Raw genomic sequence first — 25,000 nt, forward strand, 5'->3', positions numbered from 1 at the left:
ACACCGCGACAAAAGAAATAGCAACAGATAAACACGACTCAACAATAGGGAAGATTTCAGGAGAAAACAATACACAGTAAATAACAATTAGTTTTTGAATTCAAACTAAAAATCAAACAGTTTTTGCTTTAATGAAAGTTGATAGGCACACTATAGATGGTTAGGCGCTTATACTTACATCAAACCCTACGTAATGTACCACCCCCGGCCGAGTTAAAATGCGTAACCGGAAAAGAAGGTGTGCATGCCTGGCACGAACACTCAAAGCGTGTTCTAGCGTGTTGCTCGTACTGACTCAGAGCAAGGGTGAGATGTAGGTGTAAGGGCAGTGCGTGTTCGTCGGGAACCTGGTGCATAAGATCGGTCAAGGCCCGTTCTTACACTGAAAATTGCGAATTGCGAACTTCAGTCCAACTCCAAGCGAAACTTACAAGAGGGTCCCGTGGAGATTTTCCCTTAATACTCTGAAAAAGTGGAGCATCAACACTTCTCGTCTTTCAAATCCCTTTCCTTGTCCCTGGTGCGCGGTGGAGATGGGAGTGGCCGGCAATGGACGGCTACCCCATGGTGGTGAGAATCTGGTTCAGGTGGAGGTGGTTCTGAGGCAACTTGGGCTTAAACAATCATCACATCACATGGCGAAAATTCAGTCTGCAATTCGCTAAAATCACCGTCTCCTAGCGAAGCGAATACAATCAGTAACTTAAACTTAATGAAGACACAATTACAAATATCTTGCCAATATTTTTTAGATTTTTCAATGGTTTTTACGTTTTTTTTATTGAGCTCAGGAACACAGCTTTTTTTTTAAATACAGAGAAACCTCGTTTCGCTTTTTCTTTCGTCTCTAAAACCATACAATATTTTTGAAAGCTTCAAAAAGCGTTTTGTAGATCTGCACAAAACCTACAATTTGCTTTTAAAAGATTGCGAAAATGTTGCGTCGTTCCAGAGAAATCGACAAATTAGAAAAACGTAACGCACCGCGTAAAAAGAGGTTTCACTGTATTCGTAATGATCTAATGTTTTGAGGTGTTTAATATGCTAGATGACCTAACTGATTTTGCCCAAGAAAAAAAAACAATAACAAAAGATAAAATCACACAAAAAAAGAAAAAAAGGCATCATTAAAAAATTAACACAAATTTCACGCTCTCATTTTTGTCAGTGCACTTTCCAGTTTTGCTATCCACCACGAGATGGCTCAAACGTAACGCCAGCCAAGAAATTTCGTCCTCTTATAGGCCCCCAAAACCAAAGCTAAAAACTCGATTCGCCACCTACATTCGAGTAGGAGAACTTTGGTGCAAGGTTACGTTAACTTTTTTGCGCGTTAAGTGCAAAGGCGAGTTAAAACTATTTTAAGGTTTTTTAAAAGAAAATTGATCTTTTGGAATAAAATAAAGTTAACAGGAAGTAAGAAATAAAAAGTTCTATCGATTGACTTTTTGATTTTTTTGTTAAGTTGCCTTTTTCATTGAAAATTCTGAGATCCGGATTGAAAACGCGAGAATGAGGTTAGATTGCAATTTTTTAAAATCATTCCTTGACTTTTTTTTGATAAGGTCCTATAAACAAAAGTAAACATTGAGTGTATCCCGCTTACTCCGATGGACTTTGACATAAGGTGTGAAAGGGATACACTCAATGTTTACATTTGTTTATAGGACCTTATCAAAAAAAAGTCAAGATTCCAATTACCATTTTTCAAGCAAAGCTTTGCTTTTATGGTAGAAGCGACTTTAAAAAATATTTGTCCACTTGAATAATCTACATTCTCAATTGATTAGTTAGGTTTTGGTTGATTAAAACATTCCCTTATTTTGAATCGGATAATGAACAGGTTAAATTGGCCATCACAAAAATATTTTCGTTTATATCAATTAAGCTATTTATTTCTTACCTGAAAATGGTATAATTTGCTTTTAATGTCGATTTTATGATGAAATAAAACAAGTTCAAATTTCAAATCAACTTACTCGCTGTAGGTTATAATGAAAACATCACCCCATGTTTCAGCGCCCTCTAGTGGGGGGTAATTTTGACGTTTGATTGCCTATTACGTAACAAAAAACTTTGGATTTTATGACCACCCCCTTCCCCCTTTCCCTCTGTAACCACTTGTTTCATACAAAGTATATTTTTTGTACGATGCGCAAAAAAACATTAAACTCCGCCCTTGACTGCGTTACGTTATAAATGAACGCTCCCTAAATTTCGTAACGCTCCGCCGATGACAGTTTTCCGCAGCGCGCAGTTTGAAATGTTTGTTGTCAAAGCGTCTCGCATTGTGGCCGACGGGTTCAACGGATTTGTGTTTCGGTAGTTTTTTTTTAAGTCGCGGGTTATTATTGATAAAATTGTGTGACAGGTTCTTTGGAACAATATTGACGAAGGCGAACCGCATTGCATCGATTCTGTGTCGAAAGATCCCAAAATCATAGTTCCGGTTCCGTAGGTTCAACCAGGATGTCCTCGTTTATAAATGACTTCAACAACCACATCCAGGCGTACTTCATTAGTAGCACCTATGGAAATGAAACGCTTGTGACTAATAATTTGAACGTAAGTTTAATTTTAATCATAAACTCAAGTGAGTCGCTCAGAACCATCTCCTTTCCAGCACTTGGCCCTGGTCCAGGATCAGCGTACGTTTGACGTGTCCGTGTACAGCACAAATGTGTTCTTTGTGAACCTGCACAAGCTGATGGGAACCGGCACGAAAAAGATGGCCCTGATGTGGTCCGCCGTGTCGGTTCTGGAGGCGGCCTCAAAGTGGGAGGAAACTCGGCTAGCTTTGGTTCGGGACTTTCATTACCTTCCACCGTTGACCAACATGTTGCTGGAGATTCATTCCGGCGAGCAGCAGCAGCGACTGTTGGCACTGATCGAACTGCTGACGCACGGAGCCCAACTCGAGAGCCACGAACCGTTTGTGGAGGCGTTGATTTTGAGGTTGCTCGCGCTGATGGAGCAAGGGCACGGTCACAAGGATAAAACGGAACTCGTTACGCTGGCGCTGTCGATTCTGGTGAATCTGTGCTACAGGAACCTGCCGATGACGTATTTACTGACGAAAAACATTAGCGTATCCGCTTTCTGCGGGAAAATAAAAGAACTTGGACTGGTCGCTTGCAAGATGTACATAATTCTGGAACGGAACGACTTTATGAAAGAGATGGACCTGCAGTATCTGCTGAAGATGAGCTTCAAGGAGGTTCGAACGGTGCTGGCTTCGAAAAACAGTTTTATTCTGCGCCACGTCGTCGACTATCTGCACTACATCCGTCAGCAGGACCAGCACGCGGACAAGGAAAACGGCCACAAACAGCTCTCCATGAAGGACAACTTCTTCCGCGACAACCTGAAAGAGTTCCTGGACGATATCGAGCGGCACACGTGCGGCCAGTTGGACTCAACGACCGCCAACAACACGAGAAAGAAACGAAAGTGCACCGAGGACAAAAATTCCTCCGGCGAATCCTCTTCCAACGACTGCATGGACGTTCTGTTTGAGATTATGGAGTGCATCGTGGCGCTGGAACCGGTTGGGCCGGACTTTCGCAAGCGGATTGCGGACGTTGCGCTGAAATGGATCACCACTAGCAAGCAAAGTTGTGCGCGGGCGGTGGATCTGCTCAGGGTAGTACTGGAGCGAAGCCAAACCGAAAGGGACAAAGATGAGGCGGTACGGGAGTTGGTTGATGCTTGTCAGGATGTTTTGGCGGAGCTGATGGCGATGGTGACAAATAATACGGATGAAAAGCTGGTGAGTAGATTAAAATTTGAGCAAATGAGCTAATCAAATGAAATCTAATTCTTCCCCCTTTCCAGACGATCTCATTCTCCAAACTGCTCTCCACGATGGTGAAAGTACAATCCTCCTCCAGCACCACCGACCTGGACAACGTGGCCGAACAGTTCTTCCAGCACGTGTTCGCCACCATTCTGAGCTGTTCCGGTGGTCCCAACTCGTTCAACTACTCGCTGGCGGACAGTGAAGTGCGCATTTTCCTGTGGGCGCTGCACACGTTCAACGATTTCGCGAACCTCTCGCCAACGCTGTGGTTCGCCAAGGTCGGCAATCTGCTGAAGCAAAAGCCGGTCCACTTTATGATCGCACGTGGGCTAACGTCCGGCGATTTGGAACTTACGGAAGCGATGATGCAGGTGACCGCGACGGTGGATTTCCCGCGGCGAGAGGTTTCCAAGATGGTTGGGATGCTGAGCGGTCACAAGAGGGAGAAAAGTTCGATGGATGTCGGTAGGGCGGCTGCGGGGCCGACGCCGCCTCCGGCTGCTTTGAGTCGAGAATTGCTGGAGCGGATGAGTCAAACCGTGTCGCAGATTCAGGACGCGGTCGCTTCGGGGCAGATTTCGGACGTTAGTACGGTTGAGCTGATTGAGTTTTACAACTGTAAAATCGCGATGGAAACTCAGCTGATGAGCGATTTGAGGGGGAGTTTGGGCGGGATGTCGGCGCAGATCAGCACGCTGCTGCACCAGAACCAGCTGCAGGCCGTGGAGATTGACAAGGTGCAGCGGAAGAACTTGCCGCTGGTGTTGAAGGTTTCGGCGTTGGAGAACGAGAACCGAACGCTGGAGAAGGAGCTGAATCACATGAAGAGTGCGACGGCGTCGTACGACCGGAAGATTGGCCAGATGAAGCATGAGCTGTCGGATTACATAAGGAAGTACAGCGAAAAGAACCAGCAGTGCGGCGCGCTGGCCAAGGAGGTCGAGATGTACCGGGTGCGGGACGGGAACTACGAGAAGGAGAACAAGCGGTTGCAGCATGAGTTGAACGATATGGTAAGGAAGGGATTTGAAGGATCGCATGAAGACCAGGACTTGATTGAGTTGCTTATTATTTTCAGACCAAGACGCGGGACGAGTCGCGCAAACTGTTGAAGGTGGCCGAGGACGATCGGCAAAAGTTGGCCGAGCAGAAGGAGAGCGACAAGAAGATGTACGAGAGCAAGATTCGGGAACGTGAGCGGGAGATTTCCAAGCGGACAGACCTGTGCCAACAGCTAGAGCATCAGCTGCAGAAGCGCGACACCAAGATCGAGTTGCAGGAGACCGAGCTGAAGGATCTGCTGGGACAGATTGCGGCCAAGGAGGAACGGATCGCGCAGATCGAGAACGAGCTGAAGGAGAGCGAAAGCATACAGAAAGCCATCTACAGCTTGATGAACAAGGGGAAAAAGTAAGACGCACGCAGCAAGACAGTAAGTGAGAAAATATGACTATTCTTTTATTCCTAATTGTAAACAAGTTCAAGCATTTTTTACTAGCCTAGAGAAAGCCCTGGTTGATCATGTCCAAGAGTTGAGGGTTTTGCAGCATGGTTTGGTGGGTTCCTTCGAGGGTGTTTGTCGAAACGGTGGAATCGGTGATATCCGTCAGTCCGTAATCGTTGTCAATGTCCAGAAGGGGAGCTTTTGTTGGTTTCACCAGCGTCACCGGACATCGCAGACTATTCTGGTAAGCTTCCGGGTTCAGCGACAGCGCCATTTTCATTCGATAAAACAGTGCGTGAATAGTTTTTTCGATGTAGCTCTTGGAGTAAGCTGTCTCGTCTTTGTGTAGTTCCAGCAGTTTGTCAATTCGTTCCTTGAACGTAAACTCTCCGCGATTAAATACCAACGTCTCTTTCGACTGACTTATGGCTTGAATGGCGTAGAGGATGCTTTTCTGGATGTCTTCGTCTGACTTATGAATATCTGCGTTGGCCAGCATTTTCAGATACTTCGGAGCGCCATCGATCAGCATCAACTTACCAACCAAGTTGTCCCTTTCAAGTCGCTTGGCGATTTCGATTGCGATCAGAACTCCAAACGAGTACCCAACGATGGTAAACTGCTCAACCTTGCTGTAAACTTTGTCCAACACTTCCTCATAAACAGCGTCAGCAATCGTGTCCAAACTCTGACACTGATAGTTGTTCAACGTCTGAAGAATAAACGTCGGTGCGTTGATTTTGGAAGCAATACTTTTCCAAACATCTCCCGCCACGCTCTCAATTCCAGGCACCAACAAAATTGCCTTCTTGTAATCCAGTTCGTTGGACTGCGACTGAAGCCTCAAAATCGTTTGTTGACTAGTCGCTTCCAACCCCAAATTCTTCACCAGCATCTCAAGCCCACCAGCGGGATTATCATCCACAACTTCAACGATCTCGCCGCTTTCCTTATTCTCCGCAAGCAGCTGCAACTTCGCAAAGGTCAAACTCCTAAGCTCCTGCGGCGATAACACCAGATCAAAGTCCCGCTCCAGCACCTGCTTAATTTCAACCGCCATCAGCGAGTCCATTCCAATGTCCGCCAGCGTGCTCTCAAACGAGATCGACTTCAAATCTCGAATACTCATGATGTTCATCACCGCCTCAACCGGAGTTTTCGACCCGGCTCCGCTCAAATTTTTCTCCGCCACCACCATACTGGCTACGATCGGGTCCCCACAAGCAACAAGCAACCGATCCAACTCCCCCAAACACGACGAGATCCGCTGCTGCAGCGTTCCCCCGATCTCCATGTCGATCTTCTCCTCCGCCATCGCCGCCACCAACCCAACCTCCCCGATCGCACCCCACTGGATCGCCTTGCCCGGAAGCCCGTCCGCGCATCTCCCCTCAACGATCCGTTCCATGATCGAGTTGGCCATCCCGTAGTTGCTCTGTCCCGCGTTACCCCGACCGCACGACACGCTGGAAAACACCACAAAGTGCTGCAACTCCGGGCACAGCGTGCGACTCCAGCGGTCCAGCCAACCCGTGGCAGTGGCTTTCGGTCGGAGGCACTCGGCAAAGGCCTGGGCGGTTTGATTCTCAAAGATGGCGTCCCGTAGTTGCACGGCCAGGTTGAAGATAGCCGCCACCGGACCAAGCGTGCACGCTTCGATCAGTAGCGAGCGGGCGCCTTCGTTGGTGGTCACGTCCGCGGTAGACACGAGCACCTCGACGCCGTAGCTTTTCCAGTTTCTGGAAGGGAAATTTACGAATAGAGCATCTTTCCTGTATCATCTTGGTGAGGAATGACATTTGGCGTAATCTCAAATATGAGCTCGTTAGGACGTAACAGTAGCTGGTGCTTTGCAATTGAATTTTAAATTGAATTTAATCCGTAAAAAGATTTTTTTTTTCCAAAATGTCCATTTTGAGGCATTTTGGCCACTTATGTGTTAACATTTAATATAACATTCGCAAATTTTTGAATTTTATTTTTTAAATCTTTGAATCGTATCACTTTAAAATTTTTGAATTTTCATTTTTTTTTATTTCAGCAATTTAACCTTTAAATCTTTAAGTTTGAATTCTTGATTCAAAATTTTTATACTTCCAGAGTTTTTTTTTTAAAAGGACCAATAAACTATTGTCTTTCATATGCTTATAGGACCTAATAAAAAAAAACTCTAGATTTTCTTTTTGTTGACCTTAAAATTTTTTTAAATGCAAGATTTGAACACCAAATTTTTTTAAATCCTGATAAAAAAAAACAGTTTTTAAAATTAGATTTTTTAGTTTTTAAATCGTTCAATCTTAAAATTCCAGATTTTTTTTAAATTTTGTTTTTTATTTGGAGAAGAACGTGAAATAAAATTCGTACCCATATTGAATTTTAAAACCTTTGAATTTTTATTATTCTAGATCCTGGATTCGCGAATTTTAGGATTATCAATTTGCATTTTAGATTTTTAATCTTTATCGTATTTTTTTAAATTTCTGTTTTTTATTGATAACTACGTAATTTTTAGAATTTTAAAATTTTCAAGTTTACGATTTTTTAATTTTTGATTCCAAAATTTTATATTCTTGGTTCGTCGAAGGAAACGGTTATAAGGGAGCATTATTTTATTACGTAACGCAGTTGAGGGGAAGGACAAAATATTTGAAATTTGTATCGAAATTTTGTTACAAGGGGAAGGGAGGGGGTTCAAAAATCCTTTTTTTTGCGTTACGTAATAAAAGAACGTTCCCTAAGATCAGTGGGCTGTTAACCCTCTACTGCCCAAATTTTTTTTTCGGAAATTTTTATTTTTCCCGTGTTCAGGAGGTAATTTTGAGCAACTTTTGTTCTACGAAAAACTTTACTTCTCTTGTTTTATGTTTTTGTTGTTTCATTTTTAAATATTTTAATCTGCATTTATCTTGCTTAGTTTGCTTAGTTGTTTTTTGGTAGTGTTTGGCCTACTCTACCACCTCCTATCATTACATTTTGCCTATCTAATTTTATCATGTTTTTACAGTAACTTTTTCAATTTTGTGCATGTTTTTCACATTTTCTGCTATAAAATGGCACCATTGTAAATAAATGCCTAGAGGCATAGTCTAGGGCACTAGAAAAATTACTGCATTCTTCTTTTTACTTAAAATATAAGAAATGTTAGTAAAAAACACTGCTAAAGCTGACCTCTAAAAAAATTACATTTTTAAAACATTGGCAAAGTCACATAAAACAAGTAAAACTTTCAACCCATAAATTTTCTAAAATTTCAAGAGTTCTTCTTTCCAATGCTTTTTAAAGATAAAAAATTGGTTGAAAAATGGATTTTTAGCGAAAGGCGGGGTTGGGTTGTTGAGGGTTAAGAGTTTGTTGATAATTAAGCAAAACAATGTACAGTAGTTGTTCGGTAACTGGACTGAGAACGTAGCCCAGTCACCGAATGCTGTTCGCTAACTGGGCTGAACGAAAAATAACGAGGGGACTATCGATGCATAATATTTTTTTGGTAAAATATAAAAATAGAAGTTGCTTAAATTTATTTACAATGATTACTTTTCATATTTCTTTAATTGTGACTTGAAATTACATAAAAGTTTGAAAAAAGTTTTTTTTATTTGTTGAACATGATTTTTACATCCAATATCCCCTCGGTGATTTCGATTTGTTTTGGTTTTTTGACGTTTGTCTGCTTTTAAACTGGGCTATGGCCCAGTTAAAAAGCAGCCCAGTTAAACAACGCCCAGTTACCGAACAACTACTGGAAATGGGCCAACGTGAGTTTGTAAACAGAGAGTTTGTGAACAAAGCATGTATGTCCCTACCTTATCCGAAACTCCTGATACGCCTGCGTAATACCGCGACTGGAGCTCAGCACCAGCATACGGCAGCCTCGCAAGATCAACCAATCGGCCAGCTCCAGCCCAAAACCTCCCAGTCCACCCACGATCACGTAGGTCGCCTCCGGGCTGCAGAACATCCTCGGGCAAACCTGTATCGGGATGGTGCACCGATCGTCTTCGTTCTTCCTTATCCTCAGCAGAACCTTCCCCATGTGTTTGCCACCGGCCAGAAATCGGAAGGCCTTTTCAATTTCTGGCGCTTCGAACACCGTCGTCGGTAACGGCTTAACAACCCCGCGCCGGATGTCATCGGCCAGAATCCGGTGCAGTGTCATCTTTTGTGTCTCAGTTCCACTAAACAGCAAGTCCAGCAGGACGGCGGTAAACGTGATTCCCTTCTGGAACAGCTCCATAGCCAATTTCGAGTTTTTCGTCATGTCGTACTTTCCAATCTCCAAAAAGTGACCGCCCTTCGCCAGGCACCGTACCGAGGCTTGCAGTTTCTCCTCCGATAACGAGTTCAGCACAAAATCCACTCCCCGACCGTTGGTCAGCGTCCGGATCATCCGCTCGAACGAGGTGTCCCTGGAGTTGCCGATGTGATCCGGCTTGAGCAGGGCAAATCGGGCTAGCAAGAACTCCTTCTTCGCGTTCGTACTTACCGTGGTGAACACCTCCATTCCATACGCAAAACAAGTTTCAATGGCTGCCAAGCCGATGCCACCACTTCCAGCGTGGATCAGTATGGAAGCTCCACGACGGATTTGGGAGCTCATGAAGAACGCACTGTAGACCGTCCCGTAAACACACGGTATTGTGGCCGCCTGCTCCAAGCTCCAAACATCGGGAACATCGAACGTCATATAAGGTTCACTTTCCACCTGGCTACTCATTGCGCCGCAAGGGATCATGCCCATAACGCGACGACCATCAACCGTAACTCCGGAATACTCGAATCCAAGTACACATTCCAGCTCCAGCCGACTCAAGAACGACGACTCTATCGCAAGCCGGCCGGTGGAGAGCATGACATCTTTAAAGTTCAGCGAGCTGAAGACCACATTCACCCTGCCGTCGGTGACGGGCTGCTCGTTCAGAGGTCCATTGAGCCAAGCAAAGGACGACAGATCGCCCGGTTTGAGACAGTTGGCAAAGCAGTGGTTGCTCACCGGGATGGCTGGATCTTTATTATTCTCCAGCAGGCAGTGCCGATAGCTACCCCACTGACCGTTACGGTAAACGTTGATTGCTAGACCTAGCTGGATTTGGGCGGTGTAGAAGGTGTCGTCAACGCTGAATCGGGGAGCGTTTGAGTCGTTTACGAAGAAACATTGAACAGATTGGGTGTTGGGTTCTCGTCGCAAGCAATTCACGAGTCCAAGGATTCCAGAGAATTGATCATTTGAGTACAGAATCGTTGCCGATTTAGACTGTTGTAGCTTGTTAATCCACTCGAAGTCATTCGACTTAATCTCGATGGCTTGTGGGGGCCCGTTTTTACCGTTTTTCTTGCGCAGTAGTATCAACACTTCATCCTCGATGGTGAGAGAAGAAATAAGATGCAACTCTGGAGGGATCTCTGCAAGATCATGTCCGTGTTGCACACGAACGATCAGGTATCCTTTATCCATCAACGCATCGAGGACATCAGACAAGATGGGTTCTGACTTGTAGCTTTCGTCATGTATCAGACAATGCAGATTCCGTTGGTTCATCAAAGATTCGTTAGTGATCTTCACACAGTCCGGAAGGGAAAGCTTCTCAGCACTGTTGACAACCAGGTTAGATTTGACCGATGGTAGATCCTTGATAGCGTTGTCGAATAGTGCAATGATTGGCTGTAAAAGAGGGCTGTGCTGCTCGACGATGTGCAGTGAAGCCACCGGCGTGTTCTCCAGCATGATCTGAACAAACATTCGTGCGGCTTCTTGCGCTGGTATCGCCGCTTCAGGATGATATGGAATGAACTGGTAGCTCTCCAGAACCGGTATTCCAGGTGGTGGTCGGCGAGCTATCGCACTAGCTTGCATTCCGGTGACTTGAATTCCACCAGTTCGCAGTACGTTCAGATCCGGGTTGTACTGTACGTCGTAAAACTCGATACCAGCTTCGTTGATCTGCTTTCGTTTCAAGTGAAGGATTGGATCAATGCAAAGACTTTCGATCCCTGTTGGCACCGCTAGTGCCCGGGTGTCTTGAGCGATGATCTCCACTTGGAGCATGCAGTCCAGAAACCCAACCCAGTCGTTCGCCCAGGCAATCTTGGCATATGATCCGTCCATACGGCATTCTAGTACCGATTTGAATACTCCACTGTAGTGATAGCCGCGCAGCCGAAGCTCTTTGTAAAAGTCACGCATCGGAAGAATTGGTGCCGACTTGGTCGGCGGAGCAAGTGTCGTTAGATCGGTAGTTTCCATTTGTCGAATGGTGCCCGTTACGATTGCTACGTCGCTCTCCATAATCTGGAATTGAAATGATGCTTTTTTGAATCGACACTTTCAAGCGTACTCCATCATCTAACCTCAAAGTGACCCGTGCCCTGCTGGATGCTAACGGTTAAATCGATAGCTTGGCTCGCGTTGAGCGTCGTAGCCCGAATGAACTGCACATCACTGAACTCGACGGGCATCTCCTCCAGGATATGACCCTTCCAGTTGGCGAGTGTTTCCCAGGCGAGCAGCAGGTAACCCGTGGCCGGAAACAGTATCCTTCCATCGATGCAGTGTCCACTGAGCTGGCTGTGGTCCTGATCCGTAAGAGAGATTTTGTACGCCTGAATGCCACTGTCGGTGATCTTTTGGGCGTAGAATTTGATCACGAACCAGGTGGCCGCGTGATCCCATCGAACCAGCGGGGAAATCATTGGTGTTCCACGCGATACGGGGAAATCCACAGCCGGATATAGCTTCGCCAGGTTCGGATGTCGGCCGGTTAGGAATATGCTACGGTATCATGGTTTTAATGTTACACGGGGGATCTCGCGTATGTTGATCGAATACTTACCCTCCCAAGCTGACAAGAAAGCTTCGTACCGCCTGAATGGGTTGATCCGCTTGTTGCAGCTTCCGGAGATCCACGACAAACGCTTGTTCTGGAAGAGATAAGGTCGTCGGATCGGAGCTTTCGAGTAGTTTGAAACTTTTGAACATCTTCAAAGAGGTCGGCGCAATCCATCGATCTGTTGGCTGTAAATCTGCTGGTAGAACGTTGCTCAGGTGCTCGTGGAGTTTCGTTTCCAGAAATTTGCGTCGACAAACTTCGGAAGGATTGGTGGAGGATAGATTGCGATAATCGATCTGGATTATGCTGTGGTAAAGGCTTGTCAGTATGGCTTGCTCCAGCGTGAGGCAACCGTCTAGGTAAGCGGCTGTGATCTGTCCGATCGTAGTTCCAGTGTAGTTATTGAACTCAATCCCACAAGCTCGGAACAACTCAACAATTCCGATTTGAAGAGTGACACTTCCTACCAGACCGTCAGACATTTCGTACAGATGAAATCCCTTTGATTTGAGGATATCAGTACAAGCTCGGATGGTCTTCCGAAAGACGGGAAATTCGTTGAAGGTTTCAATCTTCTGCTTCCAGTGACAGTCAACATCTCCGATGATAAGTGCAAGGGATTGGGTCTGCTTGGTTACTTTTTCAATCGGAGATTCGTAGAACGTGCAGTCATTCACGGAGTACACTCGAAAGCCCCGATATTGGAACTTGCGGATTGGTTCCGTTTGAATGTTGTTGAGTAATGCTAGGAATTCGGTGTCCATCGGATGACGAGCAACTTCATCGAAGATCGTTTTTACGGCTTCGGTCGTCCGTCCGGACCAAGTTACTAAACGTGGTAGAGCATCTTGAGGGGCTCCTCCTCGGAGTTTAGTCTTACAATTTGAATGAAGCAGGGCATGTGCATTGGCACCTCCAAAGCCAAATGAGTTGATAGCTATCATTGGTCCATCCAACGGTGTACTGTCCGTAATGACCTGCAGCTTGTTGGTGGTAAGTGAGGGTACGTCAATTCGGTTTTGTTTGAAATTGATGTTCGGTGGTATGACTCCTGATTCGCTAGCAATGATGCACTTTGTTATGGAGCAAATCCCTGCAGCAGCTTCCGAATGTCCGATGTTGGATTTGACTGATCCAACGGGCAGCGGAGCGATCCTGTCCCGACAGAACACCTTCTCGATGGCATCGCACTCTTCAGGATCGCCGACGACCGTGCCCGTGCTGTGAGCTTCAACGTAGTTGACATTTTGCGGAAGTATTCCGACCTCGTCGTAGAATTCGTTCAACAGTTGCTTCTGCATCTGTCCCGAAGGGTAGGTAATGCCTTCTTGTTTGAATCCGTCACAATTGGTCTTGGAATGCATCACATGGGCGTAAACACGTTTTGCATCCTTGGCCCGTTGCAAAAAGATCACAGCGTTTGCTTCCGCCCGACTGTAACCCGTTGCCGAGATATCAAACGGTCTGCAGTATCCGTCGGCTGAGAGTACTCCCAAACGCGCAAACTGAAGCGTCACATAAGGATGCAGAAGCAAGTTGGTTCCCGCTACCAAAGCCGAGTCGCATCTTCCATCACGTACAGCTTTGAATGCACAATCCAACGCGTACATGGAACTGCTGCATGCAGTATCGACGGTCATCGACGGACCTTGCAAATCCAGCTCGTATGATAACCGGTTAGCGATCATCGAACGTATCGACCTGCAGAAAAAAATAAATAAATTATTAGACAACCCACCAAAACGCACTGATCTTCAACACTTACCCCTTTACCCCGTAGCCTTTGGGTGCAATGTCCGTGTAAATGAACTCCTTCTCGGTTTCCGAAAAGCATATCCCAACAAACACTCCAGTTCGCGATCCTCGCAACGTGTTCGGATTCAACCCGGCATCCATGATCGCTTCGAACGAGTGCTCCAGCAGCATTCGCATCTGAGGATCTAGACTGTGTGCTTCCGTTGTCGGGATTCCAAAGAACTGCGAATCGAACTTGTTCAGGTAGTTCAGCTTGCCAGTTCGGCGGGGAATCTCCGGATTGATGTGACGCCATCTCGTCTCCAGATCGTCAACCAAGTCAACCTGAGAGAGAGAGAGAGGCAGTTACATACCTGCTTCCCTAAACAAGCGACAGCGTATCCTTTCCTACCTTGTCGTACAGATTTCGTGAAAACTCGGCGACATTGTTCGAGCGGGGAAACTTCCCGGCGACGCCCGAAATGACAATCGAATTGCCGGAGGTGATCGCTTCAATCCTGCTGGGATTTGGCACCATTTTTTTTTTCGCGAACTGAACTGATCGAGAGTTGCACTGGATAATAAACTCGCTAGGGGCTGGGTGCTGAGACTACATGGGAATGGTCCTTCGGCTTTTATATCGCACACCGTCCGGGGTCATCTATTACTGTCGACCTTTGCGCATAAGTACTCGTTGTTTTGGCAGTTTGGTGCACGCGCGCGATATTTGATTGCATTATTGATGAGAGGCGAGCGTCATACAAACTGAGTTCTCGATGATGGGAACTTTATGTGCCACGTGATATTGGTGCTACTAGGTCATTTTGCTGTGAATGCAATCATCACAGGTAATAGGATCAATGTCAATCAATTGTTTTTCCCCCTCAGAACTAAAACATTGTTTTTCGCAAAATTTTTAATTTTTTTTTGTAGTAATAATAAATATTGTAACAAAAATGTATCTTCTCATGGACTAATAGCAGCTCGTATCGATTCTGCTACACCCAAAGCAAACGGTCGTGAGTTAAATGGTAAGTCTTTTTTAAGAGAATGCATGCAAAATATGTCTTTTCTAACAATTTTCATCAGAATTTTCAAATTAAAATGACTTGTTGTGCTTCGGACACCCATGAAAGCTGATTCGAAATCCGGACACTTTTGCTTAGAATTCCGGACACTTGATTTTGTTTGTGAAACGAACAAATTTTGACGGAATTGTTAGTGAATGACATTCTTTAGGTCTCAACTGTTATCATCAAAACAATCGATATTTTATATAAAAAATTGCTAGAATTTAAGAAAATCAAAACCATAAATTTCTGCTTTGCCTTCCCGGTGCATCGGACGCCTATGAAATATTTCAGTGAAATGTTTCACATTTTTGGTAAACTTATAATTTTATTTTATATAATTGTTTTGGCATTAACTACAGCGTTCAAACAAACTTTAAATGGATTTTGATGTTAGAATTCATCAAATAACACATGTTGATGTTTAATTTTATTGTTGATTAATCAACAGAGCAATGCTCCATGAAAATCAGACATTTTGTCCTAAAATTAAGCTTTAGGTAAAATAAGGCTTTATTTGACTAGGTAGACTAAAGATTGTCTAAATAATTAGCAAGCTCTTATAAAATTTGGCAAGTTGTTCAAGTTTGTAACAAACCTCCGTGCGGTTATTCACTGTAATAAAAAAGAAAATAATATAAGTGAGTTCAAAGTATCTAAAAACATGTTGACCTGTTTAACGACTCCGACTCCAAAAGCTTTTCAAAAACACTCGACTTAGACCTTAACAACAACTTCGTTGACTCTGGTTCCTATTTCAGCTCTACGAAGAGACTCAGTTTCATCAATTTCATTTCCGACTCCTACAACAACTCTAGAGTTTTTTTTGAATAGGTCCTATAAGCATATGAAAGACAATAGTTTATAGGACCTTTTCAAAAAATCAAATTAAAAATAAAAACCCAAGAACTCAATTGTAATCGTGTCGAAAGTTATCCGACTCAACTATGGATCATCAAAAGGTTCCGAAACTACAGCCTTGTTCTCAACCAAGTCACACAAATATCTTTTGTCTCCAACATATTCCTCAGCCTATTTCATGGTCTATTTGTCAGTTCCGAAACAGAAGCTAATTTCAAGGTAAAGGCCTGTGATTTGTCGCTGCCCATTCTAATTACGGTATCAATTGAACGATTGGCAAAAAAAACAGTAAAAATGCACATTTCGCTGTACTCATTAGGTTCGCTTGCCGAAATTACAAATTCAAATTCAAATGCACCCGCGGGTCAATCGCCGCCACAGTTGGTGTCCACGGGGACAGTATAAATGGTATAGCGGTCGCCAAGTGTGCCCCAATCAGTTTGGACCTGTTCGTCGTTGCAATTGCAGTTGAGTCTCGTTTCGTTTCGCTTTCGTGTGAAAATGCCGTGCCGTGAAGTTTTGTCCGTCGGAACGGATGAGAGTGTGGTGATCAGTGGAATCTCCGGGAGGTTCCCGCAGACGGACAACATGCGCGACTTTGCCCGCAACCTGTACGAGAAGCGCGACTTGGTGGACGATCGCGAGTTGCGATGGGCCCACGTTATGCCGGACGTTCCGAGACGAACGGGAAAGGTGAACAATCTGGAAAAGTTTGATGGAGAGTTTTTCGGGATCGATCGGAGACAGAGGGATACCATGGACCCGCAGCTGCGAATGCTGATCGAGCACGCGTACGAGGCGATTTTGGACGCTGGAGTTAATCCAGAGACGATACGTGGATCGAAAACGGGTGTGTTTTGTGGAGCTTGCTTCTCGGAGACGGAAGTACGGATGTATTACAAATCATGCCCACCGAAGGGTCTGGGATTGCTGGGGTGAGGATGGGTGTGGTGTGGGATCGATTGGAGTTGGTGACTGATTCAGGGTTTGTTTACAGGTGCAACAAGTCTCAGCTTGCGAACCGTGTGTCCTATACGCTGGATCTGAAAGGTCCCAGCTACGTGATGGACACAGCTTGCAGCAGTTCGATGTACGCATTGGATGTGGCATATCGTAGCATCATGAACGGCGAGTGCGATGCAGCAATCGTTTCGGGCACGAACCTGACGCTGCATCCATTCATCACGTACCAGTTTGCACTGCTGGGAGTGCTGGCCAAGGACGGATTCTGTCGTCCGTTTGATAAGGATGCAACCGGTTACTCGCGATCGGAAGCCGTCTGTGCAGTGTTTTTGCAGAAGGCCAAGGTGGCCAATCGTATCTACGGATACGTCATTCATTCCAAAACCAACTGCGATGGATTTAAACCCGAAGGTATCACGTACCCCTCGAAGGTGATTCAGCAGCAGCTTCTGCAGGAGTTTTACGACGAAGTGGACATCAGCCCCACGGAGGTTGACTATGTGGAAGCGCATAGTACGGGAACGTTCGTGGGTGATCCAGAAGAGTGTGAAGCTTTAGATAAGGTATACTGTAATGGCCGCAAGACTCCGCTGCCGGTAGGTTCGGTAAAATCAAGCATCGGTCATTCCGAGGCAGCAGCTGGAGTCTGTTCGATTGCCAAGTGTATCATAGCAATGGAAAATGGTCTGATTCCACCCAACATTAACTTTAGAGAAATGAAACCGACCATTCCCTCGTTGGTGGAAGGACGCCTGAAGGTCGTGGATGAGATCATGCCGTTGAACGGACCACTGGTTGGTATCAACTCGTTTGGCTTTGGTGGTGCAAATGCGCACACTCTACTGTGTCGCAACTTGAAGGAGAAAAAGAACCATGGATTGCCGGAAGACGACATCCCTCGGTTGGTCATTTGGGCCGGTAGGACGAAGGAAGCGGTCGAAGTAATGTTTCAGGATATTGCCCAACGTCCGCTGGACGTCGACTTTCTGGCACTGCTGTACAACATTCAGAAGGAACCGATTACTGGATTTGGACATCGTGGCTACGCTGTGTATCAGAAAAATGGAAGCCAGCCTGCTATTATGAAGGAGTCGTGCATTGGAAGACTTCCACTGGAAGCAGCTCCATTGGTTCTCATCCTGGGAGGTGTCAATCCCAAGTGGAGGGAAGAACTCGACGCTCTCAGAGAATTTTCCCAAGTGGACGCCATCTTCGTACAATGCTCTGGAATACTGCGAACGCTCAAGTTCGAGTTGCTGAAGAAGCCATCCGGAAAGGAGAGCGTGCTGTACAATGTTGTTGGTACGACTGTACTCCAGCTGGCGTTGGTAGAGCTGTTACACTCGATTGGAGTTCAATTCAACTACTACGGTGGACACTCGGTCGGCCAGTTTACATGCGCATACATCGACGGAAATTTGAATCTAGAACAAACTTTGAAACTAGCGTTTTGGCATGGATTGGTGTACTCCGAGAGCAAAACTGTGATCGATGCTAACGCAGTCGTCAAGCTAAACAGCAAGTTACAGTTGGTTTGGAAGAACGTATCGGTGGATGCTTCTTCTACGTTTGGAATGATCACCGGATCGCAACAGGTTGTTGCTGAACAGCTGCGTCAGATGGCCAATGCTGGATTCATAACTGAAGAACTGCCTTTCTGGACTCTCCAATGCGATTCGTCCAAGGAAGCAACGCTGGCAAGCTCGCTGCGTCAAACTATCAATTCTGTGCTGTCGAGAATAATTCTTCCTACTCAAAAGTGGCTCACGGCTAAACTACCCAACGTATCTTCGATATTCCACTCTCCGAAGCTGCATCAGCCTGTTTCGGTAATCAGTTTACTGGAGCAGATTCCAAAACATTCAAACATCCTGCAATTGGGAGGATCTGATTTCACCAGTCAATTGATCAAGATTTTGAACATCAAATGCGGCTCTGTTTCTAAGGGAATCGAGTCACTGAATCACGTGGAAACCCTGCTAAGCAAAATTGGACAGTGAGTATTTCCTTTTTGTAGTATGCACGCAATTTCTCCAGCGTATCTCACTCGCTTCCAGATTGTCCATAACCCAACCGGGTCTCCAGATCTCCAAACTGTACCCAACGGTGCAGTTCCCTGTGGCACGCGGCACGACTATGATTGCTCCGTTGATTCGGTGGGATCATCGCGAATCGGCGTTCGTGTGCAAGTACACCTGGGACGAGACGGAAAAGTCGGGCATCTTGAACTACAAGATCAACCTGAACGATCGCGACTACAAGTACATCGTGGGACATTGTATCGACGGACGCGTCCTGTTCCCCGCGACGGGATATTTGTACCTGGTGTGGGATTTGCTGTGCTATCTGTCCCATCGGGAAATGATGGACTATTCGATTGAGTTTGAGGATGTTAAATTTTTGCGCGCAACTACCATCGCGAAGGGACAATCCGTTACGCTGCTGGTGATGATCCAGGATGTGTCCGGATACTTTGAGGTTTGTACTTCTTGGTTAATTTGTGCCGTTCAAAATATATACAATTTTCGTTTCAGATCTTAGAAGGAGATACCGCCGTTGTAACCGGGTACGCCCGAACTTTCAATCCAACGCATAAGGAAACGATTGAAGAGAAGACCAGTACGGCGACGATTATGAAAACGAAGGACTTTTACAAGGAGTTGCGTCTGCGAGGCTACCACTACACCGGATTGTTCAAGTCGGTGCTGGAAGCTCGTGCCGACGGAACCCGTGCAAAGATCCAGTGGAAGGGTAACTGGGTGGCGTTTCTGGATTGTCTTCTTCAGATTGGAATAATTGCCGTTGACACGCGATCGCTGATGGTTCCGACGGCGATCGAAAAGATTTCGATATCTCCTAAAGCACATCTGGCCATGATGGAACAGGAAGGAGAAGATATCGAATTTCTAACCATGAGAGGTAATCCGGACACGAACGTATCCGTCTGCGGAGGAATTGTAATTTCAAACCCTCGAGCTAGCATTGTTGGCAGACGTAATCCTCCGGGTGTGCCGGTTCTGGAAACTTATGGATTTGTACCGTACTTTTCCGATGACAAGGTTTCGTCACTGGAAGCTGTTCGGATGTGCGTTCAGCTGGCCCTTGAGAACGCTCCTACTTTGGCTATTAACGTAACCGAAGTTTACACTCAATCACGTGCCGTTTTGGCTCATCTGTTCGGTGAAGCTGTGGCCGATTTGCCATTGGTTCGTTCCAGTCTAACGGTGCTAACGCCTGCGTTACTGGAGATTGAAAATGTGACCGTTAAGAATGAGAAACTTGCTGAACAATCGAGTACGTTGTTCTTGATAACGGAGAATAAGTTGGCTGATCCGCAATTTATGGAGGATGCCCAAAAATGCTTAACCGATAGTGGATTTATTCTGATGCGAGAAAGCGTTGGATTTAAGCTGGAAAACCTTAAGTCAATCGATGATTTCCACGTGCTCTCCAAATTCACATTGGAAGATGAAATATTGATTCTTTTGCAACGAAAGGTCAAATCTTTGAATGAAGTACCCGACATCATTGCGGTAGATACGACCGATTTGAGCTGGTTGACGGATCTCAAACAAGCTGTAAAGCTAAAGCCTGTTATTCTCTACGCTCAAAACGACTCACTGTCTGGAATAATAGGACTCGTCAACTGCATTCGCAAGGAACCGAAGCTCCAAAACGTGCGCTGTGTTTTCATCGATGATCCAAGAGCTCCCAAGTTTGCGCTGAAAGATCCCTTGTACCAGGAACAACTCAACCGAGGGTTGGCGATCAACGTGTACAGAAATGGCGTCTGGGGAAGCTACCGGCATGCGTTGCTGAGATTCCCAACCGTAACGAGTCCTGTGAAGAACCACTGCTATGCTAATTGTGGAACCAGAGGTGATTTATCGTCGATGGCATGGTTCTCGGGGGCCTTGAACGAGAACCCCAATGTGGACAACGTGGTCAAGGTGAGCTACAGCTCGTTGAACTTCCGCGATGTAATGATCGCAACCGGTCGGCTATCGTCGGACATTATGACGCAATGCCGGTTGGAGGAGGAATGTGAGCTTGGCTTCGAATACACTGGAATAACTGCAAGTGGTAGGAGGATAATGGGCATGCGAAAGACTGGATGTTTGGCAACGATGGTCGATGGCGATCCTTCGTTGATGTGGGATATTCCGGACGAGTGGAGCTTGGAGGAGGCCTGTACCGTGCCCGTTGTTTACTTGACTGTTTACATGTCATTCTTAAAGTGTGCTAATATCCGTAAAGGGCAATCAGTGCTCATCCACGCTGGAAGTGGAGGAGTTGGTTTGGCAGCGATCCAGGTTGCATTGTTCCGTGGCTTGGAAGTCTTTACTACCGTCAGTACACAGGAGAAAAAGGACTTCCTGCTGCAGCGATTCCCTAACCTAAAAGAGAAGAACATTGGCAACTCTCGAAGCACGTCGTTCGAGAAGATGATCATGTTGGCAACCAACGGCAGAGGAGTGGACTATGTGCTGAACTCGCTTGCCGAAGAGAAGCTACAAGCTTCGGTACGTTGTCTTGCTAAAGGAGGCCACTTCCTGGAAATTGGCAAGTACGACATGTCGAAGAATAGTCAACTGGCGTTGACGTTGTTCCAGAAGGGCATAACTTTCACTAGCATTATGCTCGATATCATGTTCCACGAGACGCCGGAAAGAAAAGCGGTAAGCTGAAGTGATATTAAATTACAAAAGCAAATGAACCACTTTCGTCTTATTTTCAGGGCGCTAGTAAACTTCTGAAGGAGGGTATCGCTCGTGGTGAGGTGAAACCACTGTACGCGAACGTGTTCAATGCGGACGAGCTGGAGAAGGCAGTTCGGTATCTTGCGGGGGGTAAACATATCGGCAAGGTTTTACTGAAAATACGTGAAAATGAAACGGACGAGGAAACACTGCCGATTTTGAACATTCCGCGGGTGTATTGCAATCCGAACCAGGTGTGTGTGATTGTTGGCGGACTGGGAGGATTTGGGCTGGAGCTATCCGATTGGTTGGTTATTCGAGGTTGTCGCAAGTTGGTGCTGAGCTCGAGCAGAGGCATAACGAAGCCATACCAGGAACATCGTATAAGGTATTGGTTGAACAAACGATTGTAGGTTTGACGTTGATGGATTTGTTGTAATTACAGGATCTGGAAGAACTACGGAGTCGAGACGCACGTCTGCACAGCGGACGTTACTACAGAAAAGGGATGTCGGGAATTGCTGCTGGAAGCCTCCAAGCATGGACAAGTATCAGCGATTTACAACCTAGCAGTTCAGCTGCGGGATTGCATTCTGGAAAATCAGACGGTGGAGACTTTCTCGGAGTGTCTTGCACCGAAGGCACTCGCCACGAAGCACTTGGATGCTGTAAGCCGCGAGCTGTGTCCAAAGTTAAGTCAGTTTGTGGTATTTTCCAGCGTATCATGTGGTCGAGGTAACGCAGGTCAGAGCAACTACGGAATGGCAAACTCCATCATGGAACGTATAATGGAAAAGAGAAATGGCGAAGGGTTGCCAGCGAAGGCGATTCAGTGGGGCGCGGTTGGGGAGGTCGGGTTGGTAGCTGATATGGCGGAGGATAAGATCGACATGGAGATTGGCGGAACTCTTCAGCAGAGAATTTCTTCGTGTATTCAGGAGATGGATCGGCTGATGTCTTGCGATGCACCGATCGTGGCCAGTATGGTTGTGGCGGAGAAACGAGCCGGTGGAGCTTCAAAGAACATCATCGAAGCTGTCATGAACATTATGAGTATCAAGGATTTGAAGACGGTTTCGATGGAAAGTACTCTGGCCGATATCGGTATGGATTCACTGATGGCAGTGGAAATCAAGCAAGTACTTGAGCGAGACTTTGACCTCGTTCTGTCACCGCAAGATCTGCGAACATTGTCCTTTGCAAAGCTGCTCAAGCTGGATGAGGATCGTAAGAAGGCTGAAACTGATCGTCAACAGGCAGAAGAGGAAGGATTCGAGATTGGAATGCAGATGTTGCTGAGGAATCTTGGCGATGAAGAGCACAGCGATCAGACCATTATGAAGCTGCCCACGGCCAGTGAACAGGGATGTCCAGTTTTGCTGATTCCTGGACTGGAGGGCGTTGCTGGAAAAGTGTACGGCACTATGGTTGAAGCCATTAATGCTCCGGTCTATATACTACAACTGATGGCAACCTTGGAGTGTGACGATGTTCCATCCATTGTCGACCTGGTGATCGATGATGTGTGCAGCAAGGTTTTCAGCGGCCTTAAAGAGTACACAATTGTTGCATATTCGTTCGGATCATTAGTAGCGGTGGAGATTACCAAACGTCTCCAAGCAAAGGGTATGCGAGGAAAGCTGCTGCTGTTGGATGGAGCTCCGAAGTTTTTGAAGAACTTGTGCTTCAAACAGTTTCGCGGTAGCACTGCGGATGAGGAAATTCAGAAGATTCTAATGTTCGTAATTACTACCATCGTATTTCCTAACCAACCTGCTGAAAAAGTTCTGCAAGTTATGGGAGCGCCTTCATTTGATGAACAGATTGAGAAGTTGATCGAGCTCTCCAAGGATCAAGCCCAATACTCGGATGAATATACAAGACGTATGACCAAAGCACTGTTTAGGCGTTTAAGGATGGCTGCCGTGTTGAATCTGGACGAAGATCAACCGCTGGATCTGCCGATCATGCTGGTCAGACCAAGTTCGATTTCGAGCTCGGACATTGAAGAGGATTACGGACTGTCAAACTACACCACTGGGGAAATATCTCTGCGGGTGGTTGAAGGGTCTCATACCAGCATGCTGGATAACCCCGCGCTCGTGGATATAATAAACAATTTCCTTCTGTAGTTTTGTTGACATCATTGGTTGAAGCTAGGTATATATTTATTTGAGTGTTCCTAGAATAAATAGCAAATCACAAAATGCAAATGATGTTTTCTTTCTTATGAGTTCGCCTTCCATCAAATTATCCTATTGAGTCCCCAGGCAGACGCGATAGAACAAAGTGACGAATCAGTGCTGATCAGTGTGAGAGTTTCTTTCGGTCAGACAGCATGTCTCCGGGTACGGTAAAGGCGCGTGGAAGTTGGGCTTCCAAAACTGAGTTTATTCTTTCTTGCATGGGATACGCGATCGGTATCGGGAATGTTTGGAGATTTCCGTACCTGTGCTATCGTAACGGGGGAGGAGCGTTCTTGGTGCCGTATCTGTTGATGCTGGTGCTGTGTGGGATTCCGTTGTTCTTTTTGGAAGTGTCTCTGGGCCAGTTTGCTGGAACGGGTTGCATAACGGTGTTCAAGATTGCTCCACTGCTGAAAGGGGCTGGGATGGCTATCGTTGTGATCAACTTTATTTGTACTTCGTACTACAACGTGATCATATCGTATCCGATATTGTTCTTGTGGAAGTCGTTTCAAGCACAACTGCCGTGGGAAAACTGCCAGAATCCGTGGAATACTCCACGCTGCGTCGAACTTGGTGGTCCGGAGCAGCTCCATATGATGATGAACAACAGTTTACTCAGTGTATCCGAGAGGTTGCGGACTCCAGCGGATGAGTTCTTCCAGTGAGTTGCTTGAAGTTTGTGGTAGGAGACATAATTCACATTTCAAGATCCATTTCTCACAGCAATGAAATCCTGCAAATCTCCGACGGAATCGGAAGCCCAGGTGGTATTGTGTGGCCTCTGTTTGTGTGCAATTTACTTGCATGGATCGTCATCTACTGCTGCATCATCAACGGGGTTGAATCCGTGGGGAAGGTCGTTTACTTCACGGCGACATTTCCGTTTGTGATTTTGGCCGTATTGTTCGTTCGAGGGATCACACTGCCGGGAGCGGCCGAAGGCATTCGATTCTACATAATGCCACAGTGGAGCCTGTTGACCGATTTGCGGGTTTGGGCCGATGCGGCTGTGCAGATTTTCTTCTCGTTGGGACCTGGATGGGGAGGTATCATCAACATGGCTAGCTACAATCAGTTCAAGAACAACGCAAAGTTTGACGCACTGCTCATTCCGGTCGTCAACTGCGGTACGAGCATCTTTGCTGGCTTTGTGGTGTTCTCGGTGCTCGGATATATGTCACGTGAGTATTATAAGTGGGGTTTGAATTGAATGATTGCTCCAGCTGGCGATCTATTTTCAGATCAAACTGGGCTTCCAGTCTCGGCCGTCGCCACCGGTGGTCCAGGGTTGGCTTTTGTAACATACCCGGAGGCGGTTGGAATGCTGCCGTTTCCACAGCTGTGGGCTAGTTTGTTCTTTGTTATGCTGTTTCTTTTGGGTGTAGACAGTATGGTTAGTAGTTAGGAATTGATCAT

At 46.0% G+C, this 25,000-nt stretch overlaps 4 protein-coding genes across 4 annotated transcripts; 3 read left to right on the plus strand and 1 right to left on the minus strand.

The window, feature by feature from the left end:
- Window positions 1-2,309: 2,309 nt before the first annotated feature.
- Window positions 2,310-5,213, plus strand: LOC120429906 (uncharacterized). Its single transcript, XM_039595000.2, has 4 exons — window positions 2,310-2,565; window positions 2,624-3,769; window positions 3,835-4,812; window positions 4,878-5,213. The coding sequence occupies exons 1-4, from the start codon at window positions 2,470-2,472 to the stop codon at window positions 5,211-5,213; spliced, it is 2,556 nt and encodes an 851-aa protein (XP_039450934.1). The 5' UTR covers window positions 2,310-2,469.
- A 23-nt stretch (window positions 5,214-5,236) lies between these two features.
- On the minus strand, window positions 5,237-14,423 carry LOC120429905 (fatty acid synthase-like). The gene is made up of 6 exons (XM_039594998.1): window positions 14,214-14,423; window positions 13,833-14,146; window positions 12,071-13,768; window positions 11,589-12,009; window positions 9,047-11,529; window positions 5,237-6,982 (listed from the first exon to the last, which is right to left on the minus strand). Exons 1-6 carry the CDS (start codon window positions 14,337-14,339, stop codon window positions 5,299-5,301), a joined length of 6,726 nt encoding a protein of 2,241 aa, XP_039450932.1. The 5' UTR covers window positions 14,340-14,423; the 3' UTR covers window positions 5,237-5,298.
- A 1,729-nt stretch (window positions 14,424-16,152) lies between these two features.
- Window positions 16,153-23,608, plus strand: LOC120429917 (fatty acid synthase-like). Its single transcript, XM_039595011.2, has 6 exons — window positions 16,153-16,667; window positions 16,730-18,691; window positions 18,753-19,173; window positions 19,230-21,374; window positions 21,434-21,783; window positions 21,841-23,608. Exons 1-6 carry the CDS (start codon window positions 16,234-16,236, stop codon window positions 23,525-23,527), a joined length of 6,999 nt encoding a protein of 2,332 aa, XP_039450945.1. The 5' UTR covers window positions 16,153-16,233; the 3' UTR covers window positions 23,528-23,608.
- Window positions 23,609-23,667: 59 nt separating this feature from the next.
- On the plus strand, window positions 23,668-24,989 carry LOC120429918 (sodium-dependent proline transporter). Its single transcript, XM_052711560.1, has 3 exons — window positions 23,668-24,245; window positions 24,308-24,765; window positions 24,826-24,989. Exons 1-3 carry the CDS (start codon window positions 23,734-23,736, stop codon window positions 24,987-24,989), a joined length of 1,134 nt encoding a protein of 377 aa, XP_052567520.1. The 5' UTR covers window positions 23,668-23,733.
- Window positions 24,990-25,000: the final 11 nt, after the last annotated feature.

The sequence above is a fragment of the Culex pipiens genome, unplaced genomic scaffold, assembly GCF_016801865.2.
Source record: "Culex pipiens pallens isolate TS unplaced genomic scaffold, TS_CPP_V2 Cpp_Un0124, whole genome shotgun sequence".
Classification (NCBI taxonomy): domain Eukaryota; kingdom Metazoa; phylum Arthropoda; class Insecta; order Diptera; family Culicidae; genus Culex; species Culex pipiens.